This window comes from Tachysurus vachellii, chromosome 22, assembly GCF_030014155.1.
Source record: "Tachysurus vachellii isolate PV-2020 chromosome 22, HZAU_Pvac_v1, whole genome shotgun sequence".
NCBI lineage: Eukaryota > Metazoa > Chordata > Actinopteri > Siluriformes > Bagridae > Tachysurus > Tachysurus vachellii.
The window spans coordinates 6,686,651-6,700,023 of record NC_083481.1 but is presented as its reverse complement, the minus strand read 5'-3'; the positions used below and the strand labels follow the sequence as shown (position 1 = coordinate 6,700,023).

Below are 13,373 nucleotides of genomic sequence, written 5' to 3'. Positions count from 1 at the left end.
TTCTCTTCCCCTGGCTCCAGTCACCTCTTCACCCCATACCCGCCTCACCCACAAGTCCTCAGTCAGCTCTTGACGGTAGTAACTCCACACTATCGGGCAGTGCCAGCAGTGGCGTCTCTTCTCTAAGTGAGAGCAACTTCTGCCCTTCCTCATCAGATGCTCCTGCTCTTGACTCCACACCCAGCTGCCAGACGTGGACCACGGACACAGACGAAGCAGAGACACCCAGCACTGTCCGTTACAGTATCTCCGAGCCTGACGTCCTTGAAAGCCTAAAGCCAGTCCCCTGCCGTAGTAACTCAGCCCCTGTGGGTGTCATGCCGGTGATGCCTCCAGATGGGCACCACCTTATCCACGCTGGGCACGTTGGCCATTACCACCTCCATCAGCACGAGCCACCTCCAGCACTTCCCCCTAAACCGTACCTGAGAGAAGGCTGCATCCCAGAGGAGGACTTGAGACCTGTGCCGAGACCAATGCCACGCAAGATCTCCCAACCACTGCTGACCAACAAGGAAGAGCAAGCCAAAGTGGCATGGGAGCACGGAATCAGTGAGGAGTAGAGGTGTGGCCGATAGTGCGGCAGGCCAGTTGCATGTCGAACGGCTGAAGCTGGGTTTGTAGAATTGCGGAATAGTTGAATGAGAGAATATGATGTTACCTGGTTCACCTTACCTCCAACAAGATTTTACCAATCATTATAGGAGCCTCGTTGGACTTGATGCAAGAACCGAGTACATCTTGATGAACTTTCAGGATTACAGTGGAGATTATAGCAGTCTGGTTTATGCTTCATCAGAAGTGCTTCTGGGGATGACCTCAAAAGGATCATATTCAAGCCTGTAATGTCCTTGATAATTAAGATTCTTAATTATTTTCAGGCTGTACATCAAATAAAGGGGGTGGGGAAGAAAATGGGAATGAATGAATGCAACAGGAATAATTAAATGAAATACATTGAACACATCAACATTCAGCAAGTTCAAAGCGTTTATTGTCATATGCAGAGTAAGGAAGAGGGAAGTTTCCCTGTAAAATGAAATTATTTCAAGTGTAGAATCAGTGCATTGGCTGGTCAAGGATGTAAGCTACTTTAAAACCATAGTTAGATAATCTACAGTTACTTTAAACATAGAATAAGTGCCTCCAACCAACTGAAAGGAAATATAACCATAAATTGTTAGGTCAGGAATAACACAAAATGGGTTGTGCTGTTATAGGATTTCACGTCACTCTTTTTAACTGTTCATAGTTAATATTGAGGTATGTTTTCAATTAGCTAGTTCCTGTTATCACTAACAGGAGTTGTCCCATCTCATGTCTCTTCCTCGAAAAAAAATTAAATAAAATTGTCATCCTCTTGACTTGTAGGTGTCAGGTTCTAGTAAAAACGACCAAATGAAATCTTAAAGACTTTCCCATAGTAGAAAGTTTGCCACTATTACAAAGCTCTAACAGTGAAGACTCTTTCTATAATGTTATATACGTATCTCATTACAGAAAATTAAACTATATCAACAACTACAGTTTTATTTATTGTTAAAAAGCAACACGTATAGCAAAAGAGTATTAGCCATAGATTACGCGGCACAAAATCTACACAAGACGACGAGCCGCATTGAATTTGTTGATATTACAGACACAACTGCTTTATTTAAAAGGTGAAAAAACATCACAACACTGCATCTTGGATAACATCTTTACAGAAATAGTATCAAAATCAAACTTTCAGACTATTCCAGTTTGCCTCAATCTATTTTCCGCTTGAAGTTTCAGAAGTATGTTCAGAAGGAAGCATAAACCAGCCTTAACTCCTATTAGATGTGTGCTTGCCACATTTCTACCACTACTGCTACTATAATCTTTCTCTTAATTTGCTTACAATTTTTCTAGAGAACTGTGAGGATTTTTGCTTTTACTGTACATGTACTTCTTTGGCAGGTGATTTTACCCAAAGTGACTTTCTCTAGTAGAGCTGGATAAATGGGGTTGAAGTTGATGTTCGGCTTTGAAGCTTTTCAGGTTTTTAAACCTTTTGAACCTTCCAGTCCTGGGATTTGCACTCACTAGCTTCTGGACTCTTGAGTAGAACCTTAAGCACTGAGCTCACACAGTGTTATAGACAACAGAATCTGAACAAGAGAATGAAAGCATGGCAGTTGTTACTTCTAAATGTTCTCGTAGACTTTAGCGACGGTTATTTGCGACGAAACAATATTGGTGAGATATACAATTTTGTTAAGCCCACTTTTAATTAACCACTTTGAAAGAAGAGTGTCGCTTATCTAAGCGGTTAAATGTGTTAGATTTCGGTCTGATGAGGGCATAAAATTTGTCAAAACAACACTAAACTTGAATGGTGTATTCATCACTTTAAGGCTTTTTTTTTCCCTGTCAGAATGCACTTTAGCACTTAGTTCTGGAGTACCAAAAACCTTCTGAAGTAAGAGGAATTCTTTTTTGTTTTTTTTTCTTAAAAAAGCATTTTCATTTTGTTTAGTCAAATGGATGAAATGGGACGAGATGAGATAAAATGAGATAAGATGAGATGAGATACTCGAGCATTGTTTTATATTGTTATATAGTAAGTCTGTGAAGTGAAGTCTCTGACTTTAAACATCCTCATTATCCTTCCATAACAGTTACAACGAGACCTTTGGTGCTCATCGCCAGTAAGGTCCGCTTTCTATTTTAGTTTAAGAATTCATCTCTGAAATAGGAAATTCCCTGCTAATTCTCTCGGGAGTTGGCACACTGACATGGCACTAAGAGGCTTATGTACATGGCAAAGCTTCATTACACTCACACACACACACACACACACACACACACACACATTTTATTATCACTCTGCAAACGCAAATCAGCCAACCACTCGCAACTCAATTATCCACTTAGACGAATATACGAAAGCCATTTCACAGATGTCTTTACAGCGGAACTGCTTTTGCTCGCAGCACTTTTCGCTTTATTATTTTAATTTCTTTCCCATTAGGTTTTTGTAAAGATGAATATATTTTTAGATAGCAATTGTAAACCACCCCAACTTTATCTAATAAAAGCTTGTATAGTAAAACTAAGAAATACAAAATGATATATATTAATATGAATCCAGGGTGATGGGTGTGGACATTTGAATAATGTACACTGTTATTATGCAAGTGAGGGGATTTTGACCCTTTTAGCTGCTGAAGGATGTGCAATCGCTTCTTGGTGGATACATGATGATGTGTGAGACTAGTAGATGTGATTTCATTTCCTAAGACTTTTTTTGTACGTGTGCATGTTTTCTTTATTATAGTGGAGATGCAGCATTGAAATAAATGACAATAGTTAACTCTGTCTATGACTCTAGAAGATAAAATGCCTCTGGACATTTTTCCCACTGTTAATTGACATATTTTTAATAAGGATGTGATATGGAAACACATCCGTTTTCACTTTTTCATATTCTTCTCCTTTTTTCTTTTTTCTTTTTTTTTTGCAGTACAAGCTGCTTGTATACATTTTAAAGAAAATGTATCCATGCCAAATTTGTAGACGCGGGCATCGTGAGCAATTAGTTACTCAAGCCGCTGCTAATACTAGATTTAAATCGAGAGGATATTTGAGTAAATGACAAATGAGGCAGAGAAAAACCACATAGCTGAACAATTTAGTGTTATGTTTTTACTGAAGGATCTCAAAATGAATCTAACAATCCTGGAATTTGAACTCATAACAAGAAAAATTAGGGACGTAGCTGTATACGTACGTTTGGACACTAGAATCAGACTAAAATTCGGTTCAGCAGTCAATTAATTATGACGACAGTAAAATGCAAAATTAAAAGAGAAAAAAACAAAACAGAAAAAACAATTAGCTTATATATACCTTTCCAAGTAAATAATTAAATTCAGCTATATATTTGGTAAAAGTTTTTAAATATTTCTTTGCAGTAGAGAACATTAGAGCTTGAAAGAGAGCTTGAAAAATATTACATCTTAATTTTTTATAGCTTCTTTTTCAAGTCATTTGCCGGTTATTCAAAGTCAGATGTCGGTACTGAGTTGGATCTCATTTTGTTCCGTATGTCACAGGGTGGACAGACATGAATAAAGTGTTGTTGCACATCTCCTTCTCTATTGTGGATTTTAAAAGATCGCCGACTTTTATAGCAGGCGTATATACTAGAGAATGCACATTGATATACAGTATACAATCTATTTAACCCTTGTTATACTTGAAGGATGTCACAAAGACTTTTCTCGTTTTTATGTCATGCGTGTTTTGTTTGTATACGTGTGTGTACAGTGAGGGAAGAATTTTAAAGTAGCCAATGAAACGTGGCCACTGAAGCTCTGATAGCTCTGAGCAGTAAAGTTTATTGTCATAATGTTCAGAAAAAAACATGATATCCATATTTTTTTCAATCAAGCAAGAATTGTAATTCATCACATTTATCACTTTTAAATGTCCAAAATTCCAGTCCAAGACAAGAGCAGTTAAGGATTAAGGGACTTATCACACTTTTTTTTTCTTTTTTTTTTTTTTTTTTTTTTAAAGAGTTCCATTGATGAAATGAGATGAAATGAGATGAGATAAGATTATATCTTGGTTAGCCCAAACTAACCATATAACAAATTTACAACAAAATATAAGTATTTCTGTACAAATCCTAAAAAGAATTAGCCGAGCGTGCATGCGTACACACGTTGCATAATTGTTTCCTACATTAGTTGATTTAATCATTGTATATTTTCTTTCCTCTTCTTGTAGAATGAAGCTTAAATATGACCATAAATCAAACCGATGTACATAAGTTAAATTTATCCATCTGAAGTGTTAACAGGCTTTGATTTTTAAATGTCATACATCATGGGCTAGGACTACAATTCTTTCCATTTCCACTTAAAATAAGTTTTCTTTATCCAATGAAATTTCCAAACTATGAGAAACCCAATGATCTATTATTCATCACCTTTGAAAAGAGGATCTTGTTAATCAGTTACACGACATACGGCTTACTAATAACACTTCATAGCCACTTGATATGTATTTTAAGAAGCAAGGGAGATGGCTGCTGTTTTTATATTTGTAAACAAATAAAAAAAAAAACAAAAAAAAAACAATGGCAATATCTCAAAACTAGGAGGCATTATGTCCCATGAAAAGGGAAAACAAAGAGAAGGACTTTTCAGTTGACTTTGTACATAAAATTGTAGAAAGCTCAGTACTTACACTTTTAAAAGCATTTCAGTTCATACGTCCCAGCATCTGTCTTTATGTATATAATCCTTCTGTATTTATACACTTAAGAAGAGCAAATCATGTACAGACTGGGATTAATTGTCTGCCTTGTACTTTATGATGTAAATGTGTTTTTAAAACTAAAACGCAAATGAGGATTCAGTGACTCTTTCGATGGCCTAATCAGTTATTTTGTGTATTTTGCATTGAAAGCTGAAAAAAACCTGTTATGTTTTCTGAGTACTAAGTATTAAGTTAACAAGTATTCTTTGTTGTTTTTTTTCTTTGTTTCTTTTTTTTGTATATATTGTGCTGGCATGAACAAAATGTGATGTGAACTTTAGATGTAAATACATGTTTTTTTTCTCACTCGCTAACTACTGTGATGTGGAATTCATTATTAATGCCTAACATTAAAAGTGATGTTTTCTCGACTCATGTCTATTTAGCTTTTCTTTTTACACATTTAATTGTTAACATCTTGCTCAGTCCTAGCTGGATTGTCATTGTGTTGAGGATTTGAAAAGCTTGTAAAAATTATCCAACTTCCTACTAGGAAAACTTCCTACTGCAGTTAGACCACTTCATGCTGAAGTTCCTAATTGTAAACTCGTATGCGTTATTATGTCAGATATCTTGTGCCCACAAAACTGCATTTAGGACATTTGGCAGGTAACTTTATCCAGAGCAACTTACATTTATCACTTTTATATATCTAAGCAGTTAAGGACCTTGCTTTAATGGCCCACCAATTGGCCCTGGGATTTGAACTCACAACCTTCCAATCTGTACTGCCACCAATATGTCTTTTCTTGAGCTTGCATAACTCTTATACCTCCACAGACTCTCCACAGAAGCTTTTCCCTTTTAATGGCAGGCTTTCTGAATTAAATTAATACCCTTAAATTAATTAATTTGATACCATGCACTTTTTTTTATTGCCACAGGTTTTTTCCAGATGTATGCAAGTGGCCTTATCTCTTTCAGTAACCAAGTGCATCGGGATACTGCCGTACTGCCATCACACAATTCATTAAGAATGGTAGCCACCCTATAACCTTAACATGTGGCAAACATTATTCCAAATGAATATCAGATTCAGCCTGCTTGTGTTGAGGGTGCTAGAACTGATGGCAGCAGTTGCATGGATCATACATTGGTAATCAACTTACAGCTGGACCTCCAAATGCCACAATGTGAAAACAACTTTGCCTTGATTTAGCAGAGGTGTCCAGTAACTAGCTTGGGTGTAATGCCTCATATTCACCATTGATACTTTCCATATAGGTTGGGGAGCAGTGTGGTGACATTAAAAAAGGAGCACGTGCCGTATAGGTGTAAGATACGAATACATCATCCTTCCGGAATTAAAGGTGGTCTATCGGGTTGTTTTTTATTGAATTTTTGCTCAGTGAATTGTTGCTCAGACAGTGTTGTGATGGTCAGCCACATAAACCAGCAGTGCACACAAGGTCAAGCAACTCTCCTGAATCTACTCAGATGGGCTTATCAGCATCAATTCATCTGTCAAAGCTGTACAAATGGTGCGATGGATTCATCGATGAGAAGACAAATACACCTAAGGGAAGAGCATTTGTACCTGGAAGTGGTGGCCCAGATAGCCCAGAAAAGGTTTGCAGAGGCGCAAGTGGACCTCATTGCTAATGCCTAATCAACACAACGCCTAACCAAAACAGCATGCGGGGACACAGCGTAGTCCTGATTATGACCCTTAAATAGCTGCTTAGACCTTAGTTTCCACTACTGATTTTGCCAGTGTCAGTAATGGGAAGACGATCCTGATGCAAATAGGGCAGCTGTCCTTATACCCCACATGTCCACAACCCTGTGCCCCCTGTCCTGCACTTAACATGGCCACTTCAACTGGAAAGAAATATTGATGATAAGATGATTTGATTAGTTGAATCAGGTGTATTAGATGAGGAAAACCACCAAAAAGCTTATGACATGGATTATTCTAGAACTAGGTTTAGGAATTTAAACAAAATCACAAAGTCAAGCCCATGCCCAGATCTCATCCAATCAGGAGGCGCCAACTGGACTCTGTCCCGCGACTAAATAATCTTTATCCAATAGAAAGCGAGCGCGTGGTGCAGGAGCAGCAGTTAAACCAATCACGTTGTGAATAGTGGCAATGTAACCAATGGCGTAAAAGCAGGGGGCGGGTCATAGAAGTCCAGGAAGCTTTCTCGGAGCAATAGCAACGTTATCGTGTTCAAAAACCGGTATCCGGAGCTTATGGTGTGTGTTTGTGTGTGTAAGAGTGTGTATGAGAGAGAGACAGAGAGAGAGAGTGTGTATCTGACTGAGAGAACGTAGTATACATGTAACGTGCGTGTTTGAAATTTAGATATAATTCAGCTATGTTTAGTTTAAGTGGACTTTCGGTGGCTCTTGTTTTCGCTTTAGTGCCGAGCAGCAGTGAGGCTTTAAAAGACGGAGAGTGTGAAGGTGAGTTCATGTGGAACAAAACAAACATGGCGATGTTTCCTTTCTCCGTATTGTGTCACGCTTCTTTAGAGAATTTACATACGAATTAGTCAACAAGTGGAAACTGGTTCTAAACCCACCAGCTTGTACACTTTAGCTTAACCGCTATCACCATAGCACCATTTTTTGAATGGCTGCGCCCAAATCGCATACTAGGGCACTAGGTAGGGTGCTATAATAGTGCACTACAACGGTTAGCGACGTATTATTGTAGAATACTGTACAGTACCGTAGTTTGCGGTTTTGAACACAGCCATCGAGTAAGTCACAGTGAGTTACATTTAAGCTGTAATTGTACAAAGAATTTGTATTAGTTTAACATACTTATTATTATTATTATTATTATTATTAATAGTAGTAGTATATTTTATCTCAGTACTTCTTCAGAGACTGAATAAAATAGTTGGATGTGAACAGTGACATCTGACATGACACTACAGTGGCATTTATCTTTATATCTCTTATATAAATTTGCATTTTAGAGCTTTTAAAGTGATTAAGAATTTAATGATTTAATGTCTTTCTGTATGATAAAGCGTAAAGCTTGGTAGTTCATGTCTTTTTGAAAATCTGTGGCTTTTAATATCTGTATTTAACATCTACCTTCATTTTTAGGTGAAGAAAACACGATGCTCGGTCAGATACTGTTTCGGTACATTGTTGAGTTGTACAGAGCTGTTCAAAGTACACAGGACATAATAGTTCACGATATGTATCGCCCAAATCTACTTGGTGATCAGATGTCTTTGTACCACAGCAGAGATGACTAAATGCCAAAAACTATCCACAACTCCTACACACACACACACACACACACACACACACACACACACACACACACACACAGGACTGTTCGGAAGTTTGCATCTACTGCTACAATATGCAAAACACATCAGAGGTGCAGTGGTGGCTTGGTTTCAGTCAGTGACCTGTGTTTGTGAGCCAGACAGGAAATCACAAAGCGTGTATCTGTATAGGAAACATTTCATGCTGTAAGAATTCTTGAATCTGATTATTCAGATGGTGTAGCTTTATTTTCTATACAGCGTCTCTGACAGTCGTTTCAGCTATAAAGCAAAGGACAGGATTATATTCGCTCTAATTCGTCATTATTTCTATAGTTATGATTTACACTTTACTGTGGAATTCACAGGTTATTTAATACTTAAATTTCAGGGTGAATTATTATTATTATTATTATTATTATTATTTTATTTATTTCTTAAAGCTTGAGGCAGAGTCTGTTGTGGCGGAGTGACCAAAAGAAGCATTGCACAACATTAAATTATAAATTTTTATAATTATTAATGGATTAATATTGTTTAATATTACATTGAAAAAAAGCATTGGAGAATTGCTGTGGTATAAGAGGAATAAAACGTCAGCACACACTGTTTTTGTAAGGAACTTTACATAGGAGTAGTGACAGTAACGCTCCTTCACATCAGGCCACATCACATCAGACAATGGCATTGTTGATAAATTTACATGAGTAACGCATGTAACTTCCTTGTGTTTTATTCCTTCCTTAACCTTTCTCTTTTCTTCTCTCTTCTAACAGTATGTATAAGCTTCTTGGGGAAGTTTTATCAGTCACTAAATGACAATAATGTGCAGTTTACTGGTGACACCATTGAAAAGGCTCTGGTCAAAGCGTGCAAGGATGCGAAAGGAAAGGAAAACCGATTTGTAAGTCAACTGTTTGCATTTAATTTGTATGTTGAATAGTTCATCTGACTTAATGTTTAACTGGGTTTTTTATTTTAAATAAATAAATGAAATTCTCTTCCGTCATGCAGTGCTACTATATCGGAGCAACAAGTGATGCTGCTACAAAAATCACTAACGAGGTCTCGAAACCATTGAGTTACCACATGCCGGTGGAGAAGGTGTGCGAAAAGCTCAAGAAAAAAGACAGTCAGATCTGTGAACTGAAGTACGGTAAGTTTGAATTTGCAATAAGGCCCAGATTTTTCTGTGCAGCTTCACACAAAGCTCAAGTGCTTGAGTCTAGACTATTTAGGCTTCTATTCAGTGTGCAAGATGTGGTTTGGGACGCAGCCCTGAATTCAAATTCGATCAAATTTCTGAACTGATTCCCAAAACTGTAGATTCTGTAGATTTAACAAGATTTTTTTAAGTGTTTACACATGAGAAATGCTGGTAATCAAACAAAGAGTTATCTACTTTAGACCCCAGTGCCTAATATGTTTCACTAGGTGGTTTTAAATGGAGAGACGAATCTCAGGCACAGAATCATGGGAAATGAAATCAGCCATTGAGATTTAATATCAGAAAGCTTGAAAATGCCCTTTGATATTCACATTTAATATAAAGTGTTCTGATATTTATTCACAGACCTGTTTAGATGTAAAGAAAGAATATAACTGAGCATTATTTATCATACGACGAATAAACCTCTAAGCTTTTAAAGGCGTCTCTTGTGTCCACATGCATCCAAGCTTTTCTAAAGCTTAACTTGTCAGTTGAAAATCCTGAAGACTCCATCTACTTGGGTTAAGCCATCACTGTAACTAAATCAAATTTGCTCATTTGCACCATATATCATTTTATTTTTCTGTGTGAACAGATTTGTCCATATATTTGAGAGATCATGCAGGCAGATTATGAAAACTCTTGCATTTTCCCAGAGGGCATCAGCTTTGCCTTGCAAATCAGCACCGATCAGCACCATTTACATATCTGTCAGGTGGGAGGGTGTAGGAGTAATCACAGCTAGGAAGAGATGCATGAACACTTAAACAGTGTTCATTACAAACTCATTTCAAATGACTTTTGACACTAGTGTTTATAATGCTTTCCCATCTGGTCCTGAGAGATGTGACGACTTGTATTAAGAAGCTGAGAAATTTTCCACCTCCCAATCCTCACACACACACTGCGTATTTAACATCACTGTATGCCTTGTGTTGAACTCGCTGATATTAAATGACGCTCTTGTAAGCCCCGCACTCTTCCCCTGGTTTCGCGTTAGTAATCTCTTGGCCAAGGGCTCTCGTCTTCATTCAGTTTCCTGCTTGAAAGTTCAACGTCTGTCAAGTTAAACAGAGAATCAGTGAATCTATCAGCTTAGCTACCATTAGACAAGTATATAGTTTATTTTAGCTTCAGCTGAAATTTCAGCAAACAAAACCGGAAAAACATGTGACAGCATAGTTTAATAGGAATGATTATTAGAGAATGAGTAAAAACTCTGTATGTTTGACCCAGCTCTCTTCCAGCCATTAAAACAGCTGGAGCAGCAGCATCAAAGGTTAAAATGTGGTTTCTTTTTGATGAGAAAACCAGAAGTAGGGCATCAGTGTGGATCAGACAGGTCTGGAGAGCAGATGGGGTCAGGATCACTGGTAGCTCAGGAGTTGCATGTTTAGAAATTTCTCCCATTACGAGCAAATCAAAGGCTGGGAAAAACTCTCTGAGATGAAACCTTCAACCTCCTGTTGTTTTGTGAAGGGTTTTTGCTCTTTAGGGTTGGCAAACTGTTAAACGTCCTGTTTTGTCTTTGTACTTATTTATCTATGTGTTGCCTTTAACAGATAAACAAGTGGACTTGAGCACAGTGGACCTAAAAAAGCTAAAGGTGAAGGACCTGAAGAAGATTCTCGATGAATGGGGAGAGTCTTGTAAGGGCTGTGCAGAAAAATCCGATTTCATCCGTAAGATCACAGAGCTCATGCCCAAGTATGCGCCGCATGCAGCCAAGGCACGGACAGACCTGTAAACTCTCTGTAGACTTGTGGGACCAAAGGAGCGGCTAAGGGTATCATGGGTTGTGCGATTGTTTTTTTTTTTGTTTTTGTTTTTTAATGCCTCCTGATGGGGAGCGTGGTTTTCTTTGTCATCTGCCTGTTATTCTAGTGGTAAACATGTCATTTCATCCATACATTATTTTAAGGTAAACTGTACTGTAAATATTAGACAACACTCTACTGTTTTAACCCAAACTTCATGAAGAATATAATAACATTTCCACTGAATGGCAAACAGTTGGATTAAAGTGTTGCTTAAATGTTTCAGATGAACTTTTTTACCTGGTTACAAATTCAGTTAAAAACTCAAAAGGATTGTATACCAAATGGGACCAAGGCTTACCCCAAAAAAAAGCTCTCACATGTGTTCTTTGGGTTACATTCATAACGATAAAAATCTTTCTGCTAAACAGCAATAACACAAACTTTAGCTACAAATTTGAGATGAAACAGTATACAGAAAATGTTTATACCTATACATGCTGGGATACGATCACAAACCATTGTCACCCTGTAGTTCACCTGTAGTTTCTTTTCAAATTAATAGGGTTTTTTTTGGACTATTATATGGAAGAGGGTGTGGGAGAATCCATACCCATTCTAGTCAAGTTGACATCACTGTAAAACATGTTTATTAACGTTGTACTATACTTTTTCATTAAAAGAACAAAATGGCTCTGTTTTCTTTTTCTGTTTGATTTTGAAACACCACACACACACAGTACAGTGTGTGAGATTCATCATGAACCGATTCAATGCAGCGGTCTAAACATTTCGCTGGGATTCGGGTTTATTTTTTTTGCTGTCGTTTCTCTTGGGTAAGCATGACAAATATCAAACCATTTGCATCATAACATGCTTTTTTTACCCGGGCGGTGTAGAATTTTCCAATCTAATTGCTCTGAAGGTGTTAAATAAATGACCTAAAACCACAGCATTGGACAGTCATGCAAATTCCAGGTCTAATGTGCTTGTTGTAATATGCTTCCTTTTCTATAGGGACCTGTATAACACACACCCCTTAAACATGAAAAAAATGTGCAATTGTTGATGTGGTGAATTTTTTTTTTTTTTTTTCTTTTTCTTTTTTTTTTTTTTTTTTTTTTTGCAGGATGGAGGGATCTTTTGGAGTGGATTATATATATATATATATATATATATATATATATATATATATATATATATATATATATATATATATTAATATTAACTTATAAAAGAGGTTTGTAATGGAGCAAAATAGGAAATAGTTCATATCTTATAAGTGATAAAAGGATCTAAATGTTTGTGGAGGTTCCACAACAATAAATATAACTATAAACGAATAAAACGTACATGTCCTTCTTTGATAAATAACACTGGTAATTGTTAGCAATTTGTTGTGGTATAAGAGGAATAAAACACTTCTGGATATGCCGTAGGAAATAATCAACCTCTTGAGCAGTTGTTGGTTCTCATGAAAGCACAGCACAAAGTTTATTATTATTATTGTTATTATGTTATTTCTTTTTTCTATTGCAATTTGTCTGTTGAATGCGTTAAACCGGTCGCAGTTTTCCAAAAAGGTTTTCTCAGCCACATAATACACTTGTAACTAATTGTTAGTGCTTAAAAGGCTTTTATCAACATGTTTTACATATTTTCCAGGTTATCTTTACTAGGAAATAAAAAAAAATTTAAAAAAAACAATTGCAACTTTATTGATTTCAGACTGTGTAACAGTAGGTGTTTAAGGTTTTAAACTTGTCACTCTTTTGTAGGGTTTAATAAACATTTGCTCATGGGATGAAGCAGACGGTGGAATATTTCAGTCTAACACTGGGTTTATTTTCAAGTTTGTTAATGAACTCTTCAGTATCCTTA

General features: G+C 36.9%; 2 protein-coding genes across 6 annotated transcripts in view; both read left to right on the top strand.

Annotated features, from left to right (window-relative positions):
• Positions 1–5,567, top strand: part of dock3 (dedicator of cytokinesis 3) — a 223,631-nt gene extending 218,064 nt beyond the window's left edge. For all 5 annotated transcript variants that reach the window (XM_060858528.1, XM_060858527.1, XM_060858529.1 and 2 more), the window contains one exon: positions 21–5,567. In XM_060858528.1, the coding sequence (XP_060714511.1) occupies positions 21–563 (543 nt within the window). In that variant the 3' untranslated portion in view covers positions 564–5,567. The remainder of the gene's footprint in view (positions 1–20) is intronic.
• Positions 5,568–7,451: 1,884 nt separating this feature from the next.
• manf (mesencephalic astrocyte-derived neurotrophic factor) lies at positions 7,452–12,186 on the top strand. Its single transcript, XM_060858568.1, has 4 exons — positions 7,452–7,701; positions 9,302–9,429; positions 9,540–9,681; positions 11,298–12,186. Exons 1-4 carry the CDS (start codon positions 7,614–7,616, stop codon positions 11,480–11,482), a joined length of 543 nt encoding a protein of 180 aa, XP_060714551.1. The 5' UTR covers positions 7,452–7,613; the 3' UTR covers positions 11,483–12,186.
• Positions 12,187–13,373: the final 1,187 nt, after the last annotated feature.